Source organism: Dendronephthya gigantea, unplaced genomic scaffold, assembly GCF_004324835.1.
Source record: "Dendronephthya gigantea isolate DGI-Jeju-01 unplaced genomic scaffold, DenGig_1.0 000061F, whole genome shotgun sequence".
Taxonomy (NCBI): domain Eukaryota; kingdom Metazoa; phylum Cnidaria; class Anthozoa; order Malacalcyonacea; family Nephtheidae; genus Dendronephthya; species Dendronephthya gigantea.
This window is the reverse complement of record NW_021163071.1, coordinates 1,359,357-1,380,074: the sequence shown is the minus strand read 5'-3', so window position 1 is coordinate 1,380,074 and position 20,718 is coordinate 1,359,357. Positions and strand designations below refer to the sequence as shown.

The 20,718-nt window shown below is 35.7% G+C and overlaps 2 protein-coding genes across 2 annotated transcripts; both read right to left on the bottom strand.

Annotated features, from left to right (window-relative positions):
* Window positions 1-835: 835 nt before the first annotated feature.
* LOC114530319 (syntaxin-binding protein 1-like) lies at window positions 836-10,909 on the bottom strand. Its single transcript, XM_028551930.1, has 29 exons — window positions 10,797-10,909; window positions 10,658-10,707; window positions 9,760-9,841; window positions 9,533-9,609; window positions 9,136-9,214; window positions 8,984-9,034; window positions 8,813-8,865; window positions 8,568-8,642; window positions 7,863-7,930; window positions 7,425-7,509; window positions 7,060-7,100; window positions 6,938-6,983; window positions 6,567-6,610; window positions 6,336-6,376; window positions 6,118-6,172; window positions 5,879-5,942; window positions 5,370-5,435; window positions 4,726-4,806; window positions 4,429-4,517; window positions 4,167-4,216; window positions 3,885-3,945; window positions 3,390-3,438; window positions 3,076-3,171; window positions 2,630-2,708; window positions 2,424-2,442; window positions 2,318-2,342; window positions 1,941-2,027; window positions 1,790-1,826; window positions 836-1,423 (listed from the first exon to the last, which is right to left on the bottom strand). Exons 1-29 carry the CDS (start codon window positions 10,822-10,824, stop codon window positions 1,362-1,364), a joined length of 1,740 nt encoding a protein of 579 aa, XP_028407731.1. The 5' UTR covers window positions 10,825-10,909; the 3' UTR covers window positions 836-1,361.
* A 292-nt stretch (window positions 10,910-11,201) lies between these two features.
* LOC114530315 (probable Na(+)/H(+) antiporter nhx-9) lies at window positions 11,202-20,039 on the bottom strand. The gene is made up of 22 exons (XM_028551927.1): window positions 19,644-20,039; window positions 18,749-18,794; window positions 18,615-18,656; window positions 18,397-18,471; window positions 18,219-18,300; window positions 17,751-17,870; window positions 17,577-17,652; window positions 17,220-17,290; window positions 17,045-17,156; window positions 16,866-16,947; window positions 16,393-16,488; window positions 15,483-15,604; window positions 15,162-15,235; window positions 14,784-14,915; window positions 14,391-14,480; window positions 14,128-14,193; window positions 13,790-13,905; window positions 13,519-13,575; window positions 13,068-13,108; window positions 12,747-12,832; window positions 12,473-12,546; window positions 11,202-12,329 (listed from the first exon to the last, which is right to left on the bottom strand). Exons 1-22 carry the CDS (start codon window positions 19,882-19,884, stop codon window positions 11,837-11,839), a joined length of 2,394 nt encoding a protein of 797 aa, XP_028407728.1. The 5' UTR covers window positions 19,885-20,039; the 3' UTR covers window positions 11,202-11,836.
* Window positions 20,040-20,718: the final 679 nt, after the last annotated feature.

The following is a 20,718-nucleotide window of genomic DNA, read 5'->3' as shown; positions in this document are numbered from 1 at the left end:
AAAGCAAAATCCCGATTTTCGTCAATTTTTTGAAATTTCAAAATTCGGTGGAAAATACGTCGAAATGGTGCCGAAGTAAGTAGAATTGCATTTTTTCACGAAAAGTTTACATATGAACAAATAAAATCATACTTTCATGAATTTCAAAATTTCAGTTAATTCGGTAATGGGGACCAAAGCAGTAATCCTTATTTTCGTCAATTTTTGAAATTTCAAAATTCGGTTAAAAACACGTCGAAATGCTGCCAAAGTAAGTAGAATTGCATTCTTTCATGAAAAGATTACATATGAACACATAAAATCACACTATCGTCAATTTTAAAATTTTAGGCAAATCGGCAACGGGGGACAAAAGGGAAAATCCTAATTTTCGTCACTTTTTTGAAATTTCAAAATTCGGTGGAAAATACGTCGAAATGCTGTCGAAGTAAGTAGAATTGCATTCTTTCATGAAAACACTACATTTAAACGCATAAAATCATACTTTCATGAATTTCAAAATTTAAGGCAAATCGGCAATGGGGAACCAAAGAAAAAATCCCAATTTTCGTCAATTTTTGAAATTTCAAAATTCGGTTGAAAATACGTCGAAATCCTGTCGAATTAAGTAGAACTGCATTCTTTCATGAAAAGATTACATATGAGCAAATAAAATCATACTTTCATGAATTTCAAAATTACAGTTAATTCGGCAATGGGGAACCAAAGGAATAATCCTTATTTTCGTCAATTTTTCGAAATTTCAAAATTCGGTTGAAAATACGTCGAAATGCTGTCGAATTACATTCCTTCTAAAAAAGAATACACATGAACACATAAAATCATACTTTCGTGAATTTCGATATTTTAGGTTTGCATTGAGTACAAAATAGCTTAGCTTTGGAGAGGATTTTATTTTAAATAGGGTAAGTAGTATTAATGTAATGAGTATTAGGGTACTTGTTTATGCACTAATAAATTGTTTTATGAATTGAATTGCACGTACGGGCCACCGTAGTAAACGGATGAGGCGGTGGCAAACAAAGTAAAAACAGGTTTAGCACATTTATTGAAACCATTTTTTGATACACTGCAGTGTTTATTCCAGCAATCAGCCTGGAGAGCCGTGCATGTCATCAGGACGAAACCTATATATCTGAGAACCAAGAGAATAAATCTTCGTAACGTTGACAAAAAGTAATATGATTTTACTGTGGTTACACACTTACAATGTCGTTTTGATTTGCTATTGTTTTTCCAGTTTTTAAAATAAGTTTACCAAAAAATGCCTCATTGACGAAAGAATTAAACACCCAGAGAATGTTATAATACGAATATTGTACAATTAAGTAATGGCATTATATGGCCCTTATGTCGTCCACTTATGCGGACAGTGTCTGCAGCATCGAGAGAAAGTCTTCTGGTCTGATTAAATGAGTTGAACCTAAACGTGAAAAATATTGGAACAACAGCTTAACCTATAGTTTCACTAAGTTATAAGTATATATACACTCTTATGAAGAGTAGCATACATGAAGAATAGCATACATTAACAGTAATAAGCCATGGGTTGAGTTAAGGCCCAGTTACAAGGTGCAATTCCTCTTGCAACGCAATTCTACTTTTAGATACTCTGCACTAATTTACATCTCAGACTCTGCACTGCACGTTGCAAGAAAAATTGCACCGTGTAACATGGCCTTTACTGAATAGTGAACCTATAACTTAGGCTTAGGCCTTACTTGGATAAATTCATGCAGTGATGCAGAGAGAACACATCATTTTTCTAGACTTAGCTTAAATATCATACCTATAATGATGTCCCAGTCTTTGTTCGCAGCTTTTACCTAAAAATATTGTGTTTATCTCTTAAAGTTATTCAGGTATATTCACTGGTACATTCTGCTAACAATACGAGTTCAAGATGCACACGTATGCATAAATCCAGTTAACTCACTGACCTCATAAGCAGTGCGCATTTCTGAATATGTGACACCCCCCATGATGAACACAATCAATCGAGGACAACTTCTCGTATTTTGCTGACCCTAAAAAAATTCTAACTTTTTCAAAGTATATTCCCATCCATGCTGTACTGCATGCATTATACATGTAAAAAGCTCTCGTTCATTGCATTACTTTAATAAGACTGTACTATAATATGCGAAATTTTGAACTGGGAAAGCGGGGTTGCCTTTGAGGGTGAAGCCTCGTATTCGTGTAAACCTGCAATAGAGCAGCCGTTTAGGTAAAATGCGCATGAGCACAGAGATATAAAGATGATTTATACGATGATAGGATACTAATTTTATAGGAGAGAATTATTCTTCTCACAAACCTTATGCCACTGGCCATAACGAGCGCTATAAAAATGAATATAAAAGTGAAAGTTTGGAAATATAATTTCTTAAAAACCAAACTTACTCTATAATGACATGTCTCACCTTTTCCCAACGCCACTGCCTAAACGAAATAATGAAAAAAAGTTATCAAATTGCCGTCTTGAACATCTTGAAGCTTTAAGCTTGATTTAGATTGAGTTTACAACCAAATACAAATGGAAAATACAAAATCGAAAACATCGTGTTGTGCATGGGCGATCCATTTGAACATCTTTTTAGGGAAAAACTTTCTATGAAAACAAACTTACTGTAACCGGAAGAAACACTTCCTCTTGCCACTGGAATATAATTGAACATCTTTTCATTCAACTTTTCTAGCAAGGAATCCTAAAGCAAAGCAAAGTCAAGGCAATTTTCTAGTGAAAGTAAAACCAACTGCATTTATCGAATAGAAATCCTCAACAACAGATTTTAATTTGATACAAGAACTCAGAACAAGCTTGCGATTTGACACGAGTACATATTTTTTTCATGGTTGTATCCAACCTCTACACCAAGCCTTTGCCGGATTTAAATAGCGTAAATGAGTCTATACTGTATGATAGGGGATATTTCGTTTCTTTTATACATTGTCAAACAGTCTCTTTTCAAATTTAGGCTACCGACAGGGCCGGTTCATGAGCACTCTCTACCCTCATTATACTATGTATATCGATCCATCATCATCGACTTCTTAGACACGCTATTCGCTCACCTCCATCAAGTCTTTAACAAATGGAACATATCTTGAAAGCTGGTACGTCTCAGGAGGTCTTTCTTTCCTTTCAGGTTTTGACTTCTTCTTCATATTCTAGATATGGGAAATAAATAACATTCAAATTTTAATAAGCTTGTTTGAACATTCAGGACAGTTGCAGGAGAATAATAAACTATTATAGTTGGGCTAAGGTTTTGCACACATGATAGAAGACATTATTGTGTTTTACTGTATAACAAACTCTCAATCGCTAGTAGCACTCATTCTTGTTGACTTGGGCAAACCAACACATGCCACCCACATATACATACCCCTTCTTTAATCAGGACTCCAATATTGGCCATGTTATGGATAATTTGCCTGAGAAAAAAGATGGGTATAGTGACTATAACAGAAAATCGTATCATATCTTATCTGAAAGAAATATTGCGCATTTTCATGAAGACATGCTGTAAGTACCAGGTGGCAGGGGATAAAAAGAGTGCCGTCATCTAGTAAACAGTGATTTAAATTCTCCAAACAAAAAAACATAATTTTGAACTATTTCCCATCTACCACTCGTCGCGGTGGTACAGGTAACAAAAAAGGGAACCTAAATACGCTTAAATAGAACAAGTTTTTCTTAATTGCCCTTTTTTTGCTAAAATTTTCTAAAGCGGCCGAAAATCCTCATGACAAGGTTGTGTGATATTAAAATTGATGAAATTTGCAAAGCTATTAAAATTAATAAAATTGGCAAAAGAGACACGCAAAATAAATCATCATCCCGCGGTTTATCGCCAGCTGTTAAGACATGCCATACTTACTGTTCACGATATGGAATCTGAGCATGTTGGCAAAGTTTAAGCAAATTTTCCTCACTGATACCTGAAGAATAAAATTTATGAAACTGACAACACAATTCAGATCAAGCAATTGCATGGTACAATTTTAAAAACAATTTGAAAAGATAGTTTGACAGGGTATTGAGACGTGGCCCTTATATGTGGAAACAAAGCTTTTTGCCATAATGCTCAATGACATTTACAAACTAAATATATTATGGAGATAAAAAAACATGAGACATGTTCAAGTAGTACAATACATACCATCTTTTGCAATGATGTAGAGAAGAATTATTCTGATTTTATCTGCGACACTAAAGAAACATTGTTAGAATGCTTTTTCAAAGGATTGAGAGTCTGAGATGTGCGAACTGCCCACATTGGAGACCATAAGGCAGATCATATTCGTATTTTCTGTTATGCCTGGCTAATTTCTTTTGAAAGCAATTTACTTTCAATAGAAATCAGCCTGGCATAACAGAATATCAGAATATACAAAGGCGATCGGACAATTTCTAATACCGACCTCACACCACTGTCTAGCAACAACGGATTGATATTCTTCAATGGATCTTTGATTTTTTCGCCAAGATTATCAACACCAGTTGCAAGGTCCTAAAGAATAGACAGAAACAATGAATGGTCTATGTGATTTTGGATAACTTTCTCGTTTCTAAACTGTTCTCATCAGTAACGGTCGTTACTGGACTAATTTAGATAAACTACATCATATCCAATGTCAACAACAAAGTACTTGTTTGATAAAGTGCACGTGATCGTCTGAATTGGAAATCATGGCTTCCAACATTATCACACTACATACCTGTTCAACGGGACATATCTTTTCTGCAGTCTTTTTGTATTTTTTCATACATTCTTCTGTCAACATGAAATGTACGTTCAGCTAAAATGCGGAGAACATGTGAGTTGATAAAGTCAAGCAATCTAAAAAAACACAGATACACTGGCGACCAAGAAGAACAGCTCAAAACAAGTTAAAATACTCTCAAATGAACGTGACTGTTCCTTTAACTGTTTATACGAGTAAATATAGACTAGATTACAATGCTAAGCTATATGAAATATAATATTTTGTTGACCCTCTTTTGGCCTTGATGACGGCCTTACACAGGCGTGGCATACTTTCTATTAAGGTGGTAATCGAAGTTAAAGGAAATTCATCTCATGCCTATGGACAGTCTTCACAGCAATCCATAAATCATGGACGCTTTGTGAATTAATTCATCTCTTGCACTACCCCTTTGACATTGTCCCACAGATTTTCAATAGGGTTAAGGTCTTGTGCACGCCAATCCATTTCTGTCACTCCCTCTTGCTGAAACCATTGCTTGACTATCATGGAGGTGTGGCAGGTTGCATTACATTATTGAAATGATTCCTGTTACATACGATAATAGCAACATTTGAGCAGTTCTTTTTGACTGCCAGTGTAATTTGTGCACTTACACCGCTCATCTCCTTCTGATATTGAGGTAACCGCTTCAGCATTTGTTTCAAATCCCTCATGTCAGCCTAGAGAAGAAATGGCGAATGAAGGATCGAATATTTAGGTTTACGAAACGTCATGTTCAAAAGATTTCTATCTATATTCTATTTGTAAGTGTTGTATATGTGGAGACGTGAATATGAAATACTTGCTTCATGTGCAAAAAACAATGGACCTTTTTAATGGGATTCTCTTTCCTGCTGTAAAATCGAGTTCATGCACTATTAGGAAAATCGCCATTGTCAAATTTCGCTTTCTACTTTCAATCACTGCTCAAAAAACCCATCAGGAATGGCTCAAATGAATAATTCCTTCCAACAAAGAATTATTAAACGACACTGGTACGTAGGGCACGATAACTACGCTCTTGCATTGGTTGTGGAACTCCTCTAATGCATTATAGAATGCCATTATTATACTCATAATAAAAACACGAGAAGAGTTTTCGATCGATTTTCTAATAACACACCTTGTCGCCTGCTTTACTAAGCTTGTTAGACGTTGCAAACTTCTTTACTTTTTCTGGCACTTTGCTAAGATGGGAAGAGCAGAGAATAAGAGGCGCGTGTGAGGCACGAGTAAAGAAATATGTACTGTATAAGAACTCGGGAAAGGGGGAGGGCGAGGCCGGGGGGGGGGTGGTTAATAAGGAATGAACATTATAACCCTGATCTATGCTGAAGCTTGTATCAATATCATATTTCTTACGTGGAAACATCTGCGATGTGTTTATGTCGTAGTTCAACCCAAAGTTTATCCGATTCTAAAAGAAAGTAAACAATTTAAAGGAGATATATTGTAAAATGTCCATAACGTAAAGAAACGCTTTGCTCGCCTTGTTCACCAGCTTATTCCTATAATATGATGCACTGTTTAAATATGTTACACCATGCATTTTGGGCAGCTTTGGCTATAGACTGGCTTACCATCAAGCACAACAGACTTCTCATCATCTCCAGACATAAACCTAATGACATAAGGCAGAAAACTGTAAGATATATGATGCAATAACTCTCTTCAAACGACGGCGACTTATTACTGATACTAAGAGGTCTTTCCTTGCCGGTTGACAAAATGGACATGTTAAATACAGCCCTATTTTGTATGCATATTTGACAATTCCGCTAACGGTAACGATCTCAAATCCTTCAACTTACGTGAAAACGTCATTTTTTATGTCCAAAAGATCGTACGCCATTGCCTAAAATTTAGAATGAAAACAAAATCTAGTTTTCAGAAAACGAGCATTTTGGAAGTCAGCTACATTATTAGCGTAGAATCCGATATCTGGACGGATAGTAAAAATTACTATCCCGTGCACGCCTGTAATGGAAAATATCATTGGAAATCCGCATCCAGAAGGATTCTGATGAATTTCTATCGAGGAACTAATTTAAAAACGGTTATTACAGCACACTGAGACTAGTTTCATACATTTCGAGTTAAAAAATTGAAATAATACGACACGAGCACAATAACAACTTGTACAACTTAACTTCCAAATTATATTTTTATCATATTAAAATACCTGAAAGGTGAGTTCGTGAAGCAAGGGTGCGACGGGGTCAAATCCTCTAAAGAAATATTATTAAGGCTTAAATTGATGATATCAAATTGGTGAAATAGGTTTCAGAATTTTCATCCAAATACCTGTCCAGAAGTAGAAATTGGGAACGGTGTTTTTGAGAACCCTAAAACAGGTAAGAGAAATGAGAAATCTAATTTATGTAGTTCTGGAAAACTTCACATAATGAACATGTGCATAAGATGTTTTACAATGAGCATATTACAGTTTGTAATTTAGCTTGTAGGTACACCACGTAAGTATTTAATACTGCAAAGCTTTCGGTCCGTTAACCCGGGCCTTCATCAGTGCGATTACCTGAATACACATCTACAAGCTAATTTACTTATTTATGTCACCATGCAAACATACAAGAACATTATATTGCAGTAACTTCAAACAATGAACAAACTTTGCACATTTGAATGCTGATATGACTGTGTAGACTGACCTCTCCCATTGACGGATCCTCCGCCTTGTATGCTGTGAGCCTGTTCTGTAAAGCATGTGCTAACTCTCCTAAACCAGGACATGTACTGAAAGACATAGTGACACACGTTAGTAAAGAGAACTGACTAAACTCATTCTTCATATCAGAGAGATAAAAATGAAATTGGTTTCAGAATATGCCACTACACACTAATACCCCCCATCACTACGTCCCTGCCTCCGATCCTACAGTGAGTTGCCTGCGCCGAATTTCCTTTATATAGGTTATAGATAGACTTCATGTTTAGCCAAACAGCTTAAAGGTAGAATATTCAGGGGCAAAATTATAACAAAATCTTCAGTATATTGGATGTAGTGTACAGTGGAATTATCTGGCATTAGGAGAGAGGATTACTAAAAAAAACAAATGAAGCCTCAAAATATTAAAAATTATACTTACGCTCTGAACCGGATGGAGGGGTACTCTCCTAGTGTTGAACAAAGTGTTGCCAACTGCTCTGCAACTTTCTGCACATAAAATGAAGATTCAAAGGAAGAATGACTACAAATTATCTATGTAATAATTATTGCTTAGTTTTGCATCTATATTTTTATCCTATTATTGCCGGGTTGAGGTCTAAAAGAAATTTTGGTTTCTTGCCATTTATAATCTCTGGAGGCTGGTTGTTAAAAAGTGTTTGAAAGTGTTTGAAAGGCATTTAGCTTAAACGATAAGAGTTTCAAGCCAAAGTTTTAAAATACTCTCATAAATCTTATGAATGGGTGAACCTGCATCTTATGGATTTAATATGTACTTCCATTGACAATTAAACTATTTACATCGAAATATTTCAGCTCAGTTGTGCAATAAAAAGATACTTTTGTTTTCCATTTTGAACTTATCCACCGTTTAAGATGAACGCTTTTTAAACAACCGGCCCCAAATTTATATATGTGATAAAAGTAGCTAAAATGTATGTGCATATCTTGGATGCTTACACCTTGGCATAATCTATCAGAAATGGTTGGATAGTAACACATTTTGATATAATGAAGTCATGTTTTTTCACATTCAGAGAGAAAAGACATGTTATGGACAGACAATCAATAATTGTAAATTAGTACGGGTTTCAACTAGATCAATATAAACAAGTGCATTTCTAACCTCAATATCAGCAATATGTTGCTCAGACTCCAAGTAAAATGTGTTAACAACTTGTGGAGTATCCAAAGAAAAGACCTAAACACAAAGTAATCTTAAGTAAAATGTGTTGACAACTGTCCAAACTTATGCAAGTAAAAGATTGGTGATGGGGTTGAATTGTTTTTCAATGATACAAGTGTTATAATGATACATAGTGAGCTATATCTGTTTTTATTTACTTTGTTTCTGTGTGTTTTAGCATTTACCTGGGACTCGTAAGGAATAAAGGCCATGTTGATTTCCTTCATGGTTTTAATAACTGGAAAGTCAAGAACATACAATGTTGAACTCTATTTTTCACAACAATCTAAAAGTTAATACAGTTTAATGTATGTACTAGTAAAAGATAATTGATAGTCTACATGTATGTGACTTACATTTTGCTGTGTAAGAGTTTGCTAACTTGCTAATTAGCTCATCATTGCAAACTGAAAATTAACAGTTGAACTGATCAAGAAATGAAAAGTTGGAGTTCTTCCCAACATTTAATGTGTTTTTATTCTATTTTACTATCTAGCAGTTAACTTACCTTCAGTAAAAAAAACATGTGCAGCTGGGTACTTTACTTGTTCATCCTCACGGAAGTCATTCATAAGGAGATCAATAGACTAAACAAAAGATGCACTTAGCATAATTTTAACAACTAAATTGGCTACATTAGTATCTTATTGAGATATTTTTACCCAAGCCCCCCGCAAAATACAGCCAAAGCTCTGCTGGCTAAGATTATTTCATTACCACAATAATATAATGAAGCATAGTGCTATATTTATGTTAAACAATAAAGCCTCACTTTCACTCATCGCAATAACTAACTTGCAAGTTAACTGTGAGGATTTTTGTCCAATGAAAATGCTTGTGTTGATTCTAATTAGCTGCAAGCACTTTTGTAGCGATAAAAGCAATAAAAACAATATAAACTGTACCTCTGCTATTGGTGTTAAAATGTAAATAGCCTCCAGTGCAGGCAAAGGTTCTCTAGATTTCTTAAGACCTTCAACAACTAGATAAACAATCAGAAAATATAATACAATAAATTACCACCATATTTATGATTACCTATAACCACAGGTAAAACTCTTGGTAAAATAGTCCAATTTATAATATAAAATTCTAAAGTTGTATGGGTTATATCTGATCAATATGAACTTACTGGTTATCCCTTCACTCATAATATCACTCATTTTGCAACAAGATGAAACAATCCTAAGGCTTAAGTTATCCAGTATTAACACCTAAAAAGAAAAATATCAAAATTATATCAATTTAGGATATATGCATGCTTACTAGGTCAAACTAGAAGACTAAATCGCCACAAAATTAATATTGAAATTTCCCTCTAATAAATATGGTAATATAACAAGACTGAAAGGATTGCTATAACAATGAATAAATTTTCAGGTCCTAACTGGATATATACCAGATTGCAAAGTTTGGCATTGCTGTATCTAAGATGAACACAGTTATGAGGTCTTGGTGAACTCAAGGTGCATGGTTATATTACTTTCTATAAACCGACTGGATGCATCTAGCACCAAGCCATTTATCATATGCTTAAAATCAAGACAAATATATTGTACACCTCCCCTGTATCTATATCTGCACTTAGAGTACAGCTGTGGCTTGCCTGCCATGATTTATGAAGATGACCTTTAGGCTTTCTGCACCTGACATCTTGGAAAGACGTCTGCTCAGGTAAATATTAGGTGAAAGCAAAGCAATCCAAATCTCTAGAGTATTAAATTCCTAACTGACTATCTGCATTGTCTATTCATGCAACAAGTAAAGCTGAACTGTTACATTACAAAAAAGCATTAAAAACTTATTTTTTCAAATTAATACGATGAAAACACTGACAACAATTTATAATCTTATGATACATAATCATATAAAGTGTCACCAATTTTCTTCACAAAACACGAAGAAAACTGAAAACCTCACAAAGATCACATGCTTCAACAGTTCAACTATCAGAGTAAAATTTAACCTAAAACCTTTTCATGAACAAGTCGTAAACAAGCTTAACACCAAAAGGAGCATAAAGAACATACCTTCCATTTCTTGGGTTCATGTAGTGGCTTGATAACTTCCTCTATAATGCCTAATACAATATAAACAAAATATTTCTGTACAAAATATCTGTGTAAAATATAAGGAAAATGCGACATTTATTGCTCGAAAGATACCCACGTTTCCCAACTGCTTCCTTCAAAGACATCTTGGTAGTTTTTTTGGTATCTAAATTTTGACAAAATATAAAGGTTTTTTACATTTTATTGATTAAATACTGAAAATGATGTTTTGAAGATGACTTTTTGTCCACTTTAAATTTTTGTAACCACGCCTCCCATCACGTCTCCCCCCCCCGGTTTACCCGCGCGACGGCGGCAGTAAAACACACAGGGTGCTTTACTGCGCTCTTGGGCTACAGAAGCTTACAGCCACCGCTACCGCTGTGGATTCCCGAATGATTTCCTTACATATTACTCGTCACACAAGTACAAATTGCCCGAGTACTTGAAGTGAAATATATACAAGAATTATAACAATGGATACCAATTAATTTATTAATTCAAAAATTTCTACAAACACGTTTTTGACAAAATATGTACATCTAAAACTATATGAAAATATTCTTCCTAAAACCTATTGGTTAACGTTGTTTAGAACAAAGTATGCCTACGTGAGGTATAAATTAAAAGAAACCATCCTGTTTATTGGATTTCTATTGTACCGACTACCGACCTTCCTGTAAATTCTAATAACTAGATTATAGAAATATGGCGAAGGTACATTCTGATGAATTATTGCTAAGACAAATAATGCGCTCGCTTGAAAGAGGGTTCTTAATTTTGATGTTTTTTTAAAACAAATATTACCAAAATATCACCAATATATTTCCCAATGAAGAGACACCATTTCAGTGGTACTCGACGAACTGTTAACCAGCCCTACGTAACTAAAACGAATTTTGTCCCCTCCCTAACTCCATACCATGGTGCAAAGCTCACTGCACACAATGACACACCAAGTTCGAATGGTATCTTTTTCTATGAAGACTATTATTGCAGATGGTCAAAATTTAGAAAAAGAAAATGCTCCCATAAAATAAAATGAAAACTGAAAAATTGTATGTGTGAACCAGTGAACCCTTAACAGCGCTTTCACCCTCCTGTGGAATCCTAGTGGAATGTACCACAACTGGTCAGTGCATAACAACATTAACATTGTTACATGACAGTTTCATCAACACCGTCTTCCGCCGCCGCTGAGAAACTGCCTTGTGTAGACACTGAAGGCTCAGATAAGCCTCCAAAGTTCATATCCAGTCGAGGAGAACTGGGTTCTAAGTCAGCTAACTTTGGCAATAAATCTTCGCGTTCTGCGTCTGACGCCGATTTCATATCATGATCACTTCCATCTGCGTTATCACCTCGCGCATCAGGTCCCGAGGGTGAATATCTTCCCGATGGGGTATCTGCACCAGGTGGATGATCGGATGAAGGACTTTCAGGGATGTCGCTGAGTTGTTTACAAACTTTCTGATGCTTGCCGTGATGGCGTCCATGTTTTCGATGTTTGTGGTGGGGTTTGCGATGATGCCGTTTGTGGTGGGTACTGACATTTTGTTCATGTGTACCGCTTTCCTCGAGATCTCTCTGTTGCTCGCGGGAGACTTTTCTGGAGATAACTGAACGGGGCATTTGCTGGGCCTGAGAGCGTCTAAAAGGTGTAAAAGTTTGCTGCTCATTGTCTTTTGAACGAAAAGTGGAATAGTTTACAGTTTAGTTACAAGAGCAAGGCCGAAGTCGGCCGAAAATCGGCTAATTTTAGCAATGACACTTTCCTCTGATCATGATTATTACCTTCTCAACCTTAAAGCTTCCTCGCAGATGTCAGATTCTTCTGCAATATTGTTTTTTGAAAATCTGCGAGTCCCCTGGAATAAAGTCAAAGAGAGCCAAAATATTTTAAGGATATTAAAACTTAAAGTAAAGGCTTCTCTGGACATCTCCAAATGACATCACGTTGAGGTTAGTTATATAGAGTCACAGTTTGGGACACGGCGAGGTTACACTTATAGTATCGGTTAGGGAAGTTGGGTTTTGGGTAGGCCATGGGAAACTGACTATATTGTACCTTTTGTGGTTTTGCAAGTAGCATAGCTAGCTGGACATGCTGGACAACATTTTTAAACCCCTCACATTCTTCCGGTTGGGAAACACCTAAAAGAAAAAGATTAATGTTGAAGAAAACAAACTGTTGAAGTTGACTTTGTAGCTTTCATTATACCAATTCTAAAATGTCGTGATATCGCCTATCGATTGGGAGGAATGTCAACAACAGTTTACGACTTACACGAAAATGAAGAAATAGCTTAAAGCAGGTCTAAGTCACAACTTAGTTGACTTTAGATACGAGTGTTTCACCCTGCCTTCATGTGCATTTAAAATTCTTTACCTGAAGAGCGGCGTCGATCTTTGACAACATGTTCGAATTCGCTAAAATTTAAAATGTTTTGCATCAACTTGCAACAGTCGTAAAATAATAAAAGAAACATTGATCACAGCAGTGTATAAGTGAAACGTACTGAGCCGGCAAATTAGCGCTAACTTCATTTCAGATTTATTTGCAGCCGCGTGAAAAACGCATCAAAACAAAATATATTGCAGACAAACAGTTCCTGATTGGCCAACTGGGTCATATTTTAGTCAACGCTCAAAAGGGTTGTCAAAATAGAAACCCGCCATTCTGCGTTTTACGAACTTTTTAGTTCAAAGAACTATAGCTTGGAAGCCGAAAGTATAATTTTTAGAGATATTAATTTCTTTTAACCAAGAAGTGGATTTACATTTGACAACTAGCTGCAGTCTTTTCCCGCTATTTCAGATATTGTATCAAAAATACTTACTCAGGCTCCTCATTCGGATCACTGGTTTCACGTTTATACTCGGGCGGCCCTACTTCTCTGAAAAAAAATTATTCCAGGCATTCAAAGGAGGCAGAGCGCGAATGGGGACAATTTTCCCCGGCAACCAGGTTTGGAGAGGGGGCTCAATGTCGCTTTATACATTATACAATACAAAACGATTGCATCATACTTAAAAATTAAGCTTCCCAAAATTCTCTGCGTTTGGTATCCTGAAAACGAGTAACGTTTTACTTCGGTTTTGAAAACTCACCGTGAAGATATCTTCCTGTAGACCATTAAAACAGTCTCATCTATGGCCTGTTGATCTGAACGGTTGCGCATGAACCACGGGCGCAGGTATTTCAAATCAACATACTGGTAAAGATTCTAAAAATACGGCAAGAAATGAGATGAAAGAAACAAACCTGTCATGCAAACTCTTTGGACTTCAGTCTTCAGATACAAAACTAATCAGATACAAAATCACTCAATGCCATATGCCACTTTCAGCAATTTCTTACGTTATTGTAACTATTTGTAATACGCCAAAAGTAGTCCAACAATTACAGTAATCTCGAAAGCGATCATGTGAACAAGCCCTTACTGTACCTTCCAATAGTATCGACCTCGATGTTGAATGACATCTTGAACCCCGCCAAGTAAATGATCAAGCATCTTTCCAAAAAAGAAACAACAAATGACATACTGATATACACACGGACGGTGTTACACCTTATAGTTTCGATAAAATTGGTATACAATCCTCACATTATCTAGCCTTGTGCAAGATTAAATCCCGATTAACAGAACTATATTTTTTTCTTCTCTTCTTATCATTAAGGATAGAAACAATGGACTTACTGAAACACTACCTTATCGTTGACTTCACCCAGCATTACTTCTTTTCTCTTTACAGAACGTTTGACTTTCAACAAATTTACCAGCGGTTTGATTGTGATTCCCTAAATATGGAATAAAACCAGGGATTTACTTGTGGTTGCAGTGGGGCGCACACCTCCTAGTTTAAACAGACGGACAATGCTATGTAGAACAATTGACGCAGGGGCATAGGAAGCGGAATATATACATATAGAGATAGAGAGTAAGGATTGCCATTCTCAGGTCTCTAGTAGTGTGGTACTTCTAATAACTGTAAGAAAACAAGACCAATATGAATATGCCGTTACTAATGTAAGTAATGTACGAACATACGGACTTTATAGGAGTTCCTATATAGAACCTCTATAGGAGTTAGCTGTTGTTACCTGAACAAAGACTGTGAAGAAAACGACAGCAATGGTAGTGGTTATCAAAATCTCCTTCTTATCGGCAACGTTTTCATCGTCTAAAACAGTAGCCAATGAGAATGACACTGCACCCCGAAGACCGCCATAAGCCTGCAATCACAAACAACAAAGAATTAGGACGTCCATGTTGCGGTGCATGTACTGTACCCGTAAACCCCATAACAACACTCATGGGGGAGGGGGAGGGTGCATCGCGGCTCAGATTTTTATGTTATCTAAACTATGATCAAACTATGATACGATCGTCATTGATCGTTTGACATGTCGAAGTCCATAACGAAATTCTATTTGAGTTAATTCTCATCATTCAAGATAATTTTAAACAACTTTTCTTACCATGATAAACTGATCTACTTTCCCCAATTTGTTTAATCGCAATTTGTTTGCCAACCAAGTAAGAAGGACAACGCCTATAGCAGATGAAAACGATTGGTATACATGCAGTGAGTTTTCGTTTTTAGCAAAAAAAAAGATATTGGGTTTCAGACATACAAGCGTGTTGTGTGCCTGTATCAATAATAAATCTTATTCACTTATTGCACTAGAGGTGAAAGGAAGATTTAGTTTTGAGATGGAACAGATGGATCACACTATGGAACGATAGTCAAGTCTAATAGTGTTTTGTATTCTAATAACAGCAATGCAAACTGTACACACCTACACAACGATATACAAAAATGAAGAATATCGTCAGGAATACGAATGAAGCATGAAACTCGAGTTCGTGTTCGAACAGAACTACTCCCAACATCATGAAGATGATTGTATCTGAAAGACCACTAGTAGAGAATATTTAATGTTAATGCACATCATTACAGCATCATTGTCAGAAGAACAAGGCACAGAGCTAGCCTCCTTCACACTGAGCCATCTCTGAAATATTTTGATATTTATTGTGCTAAAAAACGTCGAAAATGGATATATTTTGATATTCTAATATTTATCTTAGGTCTTCATTCTAAGAACAAGTCGACTCTTATAAGGTCATAGAAATATCTGAATATCGACGTTTATTAGAGATGGCTGTGGAGGAGGCTAGCACAGACCATTAATGAGAAAACATAACATGGTGTTGTCAAGCGAAAGGTTGAGTCAAGCGGGAACTGTGCGAACGCACTGGATGGAAGACACATTCTTTTACCTCTTAAGATATCAAACGTCAAACGTACTCTGACACTGATTTTATTATTTTACCCGCATGTATTTAAGCAATGATGTTGGATGTGTCATCGGGTGTGACTGCGCTGGCTTTTTAGGGGCTGTTTACATGCATGAGCCCGGTTTCCCGAGATTTAACGAAGCGTGAGATGACTTTGAGGTATTGAAATAAGCAGATAACATGATCCCGGCAGTCGTATAATCACCACAACAATAGCATGTGCTTGTTTGGTGTCATAAAGACTTATTTTAATACCTCAAAGTCCTCTTACGCTTCGTTGAATCTCGGGTAACCAGGCTCACGTAAACAGCCCCTTACTTTTACACTGTGTAATTTTAGTTTACATAGGTAAATTGTTTAGTCACAAACAGGATATTACACATTTGCCAGAAAACTCTCTCACATTACCTTGCCATCTTCATAAAATATTTCATTGGAATTCTTGATTTTTGTGAGATATTAGCTTCAACATATGATTTCATGACTATAGCGCATGTGACAATACTAAACAAAAATTCAGTAAATCAGTAAAAAAAGTATTGTTGGCAATTCTATAGACCTTTATAAAACGTCTGCACTGTGACGTAGTTTGCCGAAAAAGCATGTACACCTGGTTGGCCAACTGAATGCCAACCGAATGTATGAATCAGAAGCACGCTTTGTCCGCGAACTACGTCATAATACAGATCTCCTATACACCAAACAGCCAAGGTTCATTAATATCGCCTTAGATATTTGTGCCTGGGTTCCTATTCCTACTGTCTTGTTTTAAATTGCTCCTTACTAAAAATCAGCCAGCTGAAGGGCACTGCAGGTATATACAATGAGATAGAATGAGAATATGAGATAAGAAGGTGGGTTAGGTGACCTTTGCAACTCACCTGATGATTCCAGAGAAGTGAAAAAGTTCTGCAGTTAAATATGACATGTAGCACATACATACAACAAAGATTGGTTCCAAAACTAAAACAAAGTGAGAAATGGAACAGTAAATTAACAAATTTTGGTTTCTATGACATGATATAGGTTAATTTATTTATATATTGCAACAAATAGATACCTCTAACATGGTCAGTGAATTTCGTTAGGAATGCTGTCAAAAATGCCCAAAATACTCCAATAATCATTCCACCGATACTGACCACAAAGAATGCTGCAACTCCTATGAAAACCTGAAAGAAAAAGTGGTGAAGTTAGAAACCCACTTTTAAGAATAATTAACATGAATTGTGTACCTCTTCAACAGAAACAGATGGTTGGCTAACCAAGGCTTCAAAAAGTCGATATAGTACAACTGTTACAGCATCTAGATTTCAAAGAATTATAAAGCTGAAGTTCTTGTGCCATATTATTTATGCCAGTTTTTAAATTTGCTAAGCTGTATGAGCTCTTCTTTGAAGCCCTTATGACCACACTGGTTTTCACATATAAAAAACTATATAGTATGTACTACTACATATATAGTATGTTGTAAACATACTGTAAACATCAGTTCAAGCATGTCAGCTGTAATCCAGAATTTCTATAACGTACCAGCTGAATATACAGGCATGTAAAGACATACGTATCATATCTGATCTACATGCACTGACCATTTAGTAATGATTCACCAAACACCAGGATATACAACACTTCATTGACATGAACTTCTTCAAACACAGCAAGAACCTGAGAGCAAGAAATATAAATTATAAGACTTAATGGGTACTGAACAAATGAAAAACCAACTTTTAGTTGAGTCGAAAAAGAAATAACAATTAACTTACTGCAACAGGATCAACAGCAGCAATGAGACATGAAAACAATAACATTTGAAGAAGATTTATACCAAGGTCCGTTGTGGCATAAAGAGTTAACCCAACAGTGAATGTGTTGAATATGGTTCCCTGAAAGGCAATATGATATTGCATATTATTTATACTTTACACAAACCTAGCAGATCTATGTTTCTTAGCCTTACTAAATTAAAATTATGAATCATATAGGAGGTCTTATATTTGGGACTAATTAAATGCTACCAAACTAGCAATGCATCTTGAACCTTAGAAGTTGTACACAAAATGTGAAAACCAGAGATTTGTGTGTGGGTGACATCTAAAACTTCTACATTGTAGGTCCAATTACTATATCTCTGCTCAATATACAAATATAGTAATATTAGGTGCTTTCAATTTGACTTGATCAAACATTACGGCATTCATAAGCATGCTTTAGAAATCTGACTTTAAGCTCACCACCACAGCATAAAGAAGTATTGTTCCTATATTATCAAAGAATGCTCGAGTGTGGAGGAAATATCCAGCATCTAATACGATCCTAAATACAACAGAAAACAACACTAATGAACACTGTGCCATTACCACAGTTTTGGAAGTGTTGGACTGTGTGAAGTGTTTAAAGTGGCACACTTACGGTGGTAATAGAAACAGAAAGAAAATTCTAGAATTAAAAAATTGAATTGTCGCTACATTTTGGAAACCTGACACCCTAGAAAAAAACACCCAAAAAATTGACAGGCTGAATGTATCAAGAATAAATGCAATATCAAAAAAGACAAATCTTTTGCTAATACTATACACACTGTATAAAACACAGTAACTTAATATATGAAAATGAAATTATTTATATACTTTAATATCCAGCCAAGAAGAACTCCAAGTAATATAACCATGCTAAAACACAAAAAATAAAACATTTGTTTGTGAACCTTGGCATTGACTTAATTTAAATTGTACTAATTCACACCACAATATAATTTTCTTACCATGACTCTGGAAATACTTTGGACAATCTTTCAGTCATATGGAATACTATATAAAATTAAGTGATAAAATATGAGCTATTAAAGGTGAGTTCATTTTGAAAACCTCTGAGACCAGGTACAAAAGGCAGGTTGGAAAATTTCTGATTTGTATTTGCATGTGTTTATAACAATTTATGATCATAAAGTAGATGCAATAATCCTATTGGTACAATTTCTACAGGTACATTTAAACCTCAATCTGAGGGGTCCTATGACCAATTTTCCACTTAAAACCTAATTTCTACTTTGTCTTGGATGATTATAGGTCATGAACAATATAATCACTCAGAAGATCAAACCATTGATCTGACCAGTATATTTTTCAGTAGAGTGTTTATTGGTTTGATTTGAGAAGAATATCAGCCTCAAATGCTTGATTTTGTTTGAATTTTGCTTCACTCTACACACTCGAGTGAGCTGACATCAAATGTTTCATACCAAGCTAGCAAAGCCAGACATATGTACTGTGAACAAAGACTCATTGCAATTAAAATGTGAGCTCATGTGAATACTTTGGGTTCATTTTGAGTTGACTATAAAAGCCAAGTATTCCCAATGCTTGAAGCAAGTGTTCAAGGTATTGCTAATAAATTATTTAGCTTTCATGCTGAGAAGCTGAGTTATATAATAACACCCGGGTAAAAAAGAAATATTAAAATTTTGCTAGCGGTATTAAAATACCTAATAAAAGTTGATATTTAGGAAAGAATATTAAATTTACTCTTAGTCTTATAGTCCCAAAAATTATCATTATAGAAGCTTACGTTTTTAGCCTATCTAACAAAACTGTCCATATCACAACAAAGGTACAAAATATTTATGGTATATTTTATAGGAACTCGTCATTTGAACCTACCAACTTTTAATAAACTTGCAAGCAGCACCCAAACGGTTACAATAAAAGGTGTAGCTATATACTCAAAGTCGAACTTGGCAACTTTAATCTTGTGCACTTCGTTATGTCTGCTACGATTGTTCCTGAATTCAGTCATATTTCGTATGGACCTGGAATGAACAACATCAACCATACAAAACTGAAACCATATTAGCAATAATATGCCCAAGAAACACGGTGTGCCAGCGAGATTACGTTCCATTTTTAATAAATTCCAAACTCAAGCCATCACTGTCGTCTTTGGATGTTTATCTATGGCTTATCTAAATATTATAATAGAGCACCAAATGATTATGAAAGGGGGCACATCTGACATAAATAAATTCCTGTTTGTTATCACTGATGACTCACTGAGAGATCATTGAGATGTAAATTGTGGGTGGGTGCTGTGCTCCAGTCCACAGACAAAACGCCTGCACAAATTGCGCCTGCACCAGTTCAGGCAGTTCTGCAATTTCTGCAATCTGCACCGGTGGAACGTGGAACCTTGGGGGATTCCCCCCTGATCCCCTGCTCCACAGCAGTGAACTGCTGACTGCTCCACAGTCATTGCGCAGAGACGCTTATAAAAGCGCCTTGGTTCAAGGGTCGCGTTTACACGTATGAAAACCGTAAAAAAAATCCGAGCGAACTGACTGTTCTAGAGTATTCTAAGATGCAATGATAACCAATTTCTGCAGTGCTAAATAAGATGTGTGCTTTGATAAAAGAGATTTTGTGAAGTGTTAAAATGAGATATTTATCACTTATTATTTTATACATACGTGATACGCTATTTAAGAAATAGAAAACATTTTCCGTGTTTCTATACAGTTTTAGTATACACCCGACTATCGTCTATTACAAATCCTACATTCTGATTGGCTACTCAACCATCGTCTATTCGTGATAGTGCATGCACGTTTGGGAAAAATTCGCTCGCGCGACCGTATAAAATTGCATTTTAAAATTAAATTATTTTTCGGTGTAATTTTGCGGTGTATCGATTATTTCCTCGAAATTAATATATCTATGTACAGGGTGTATACTAAAACAA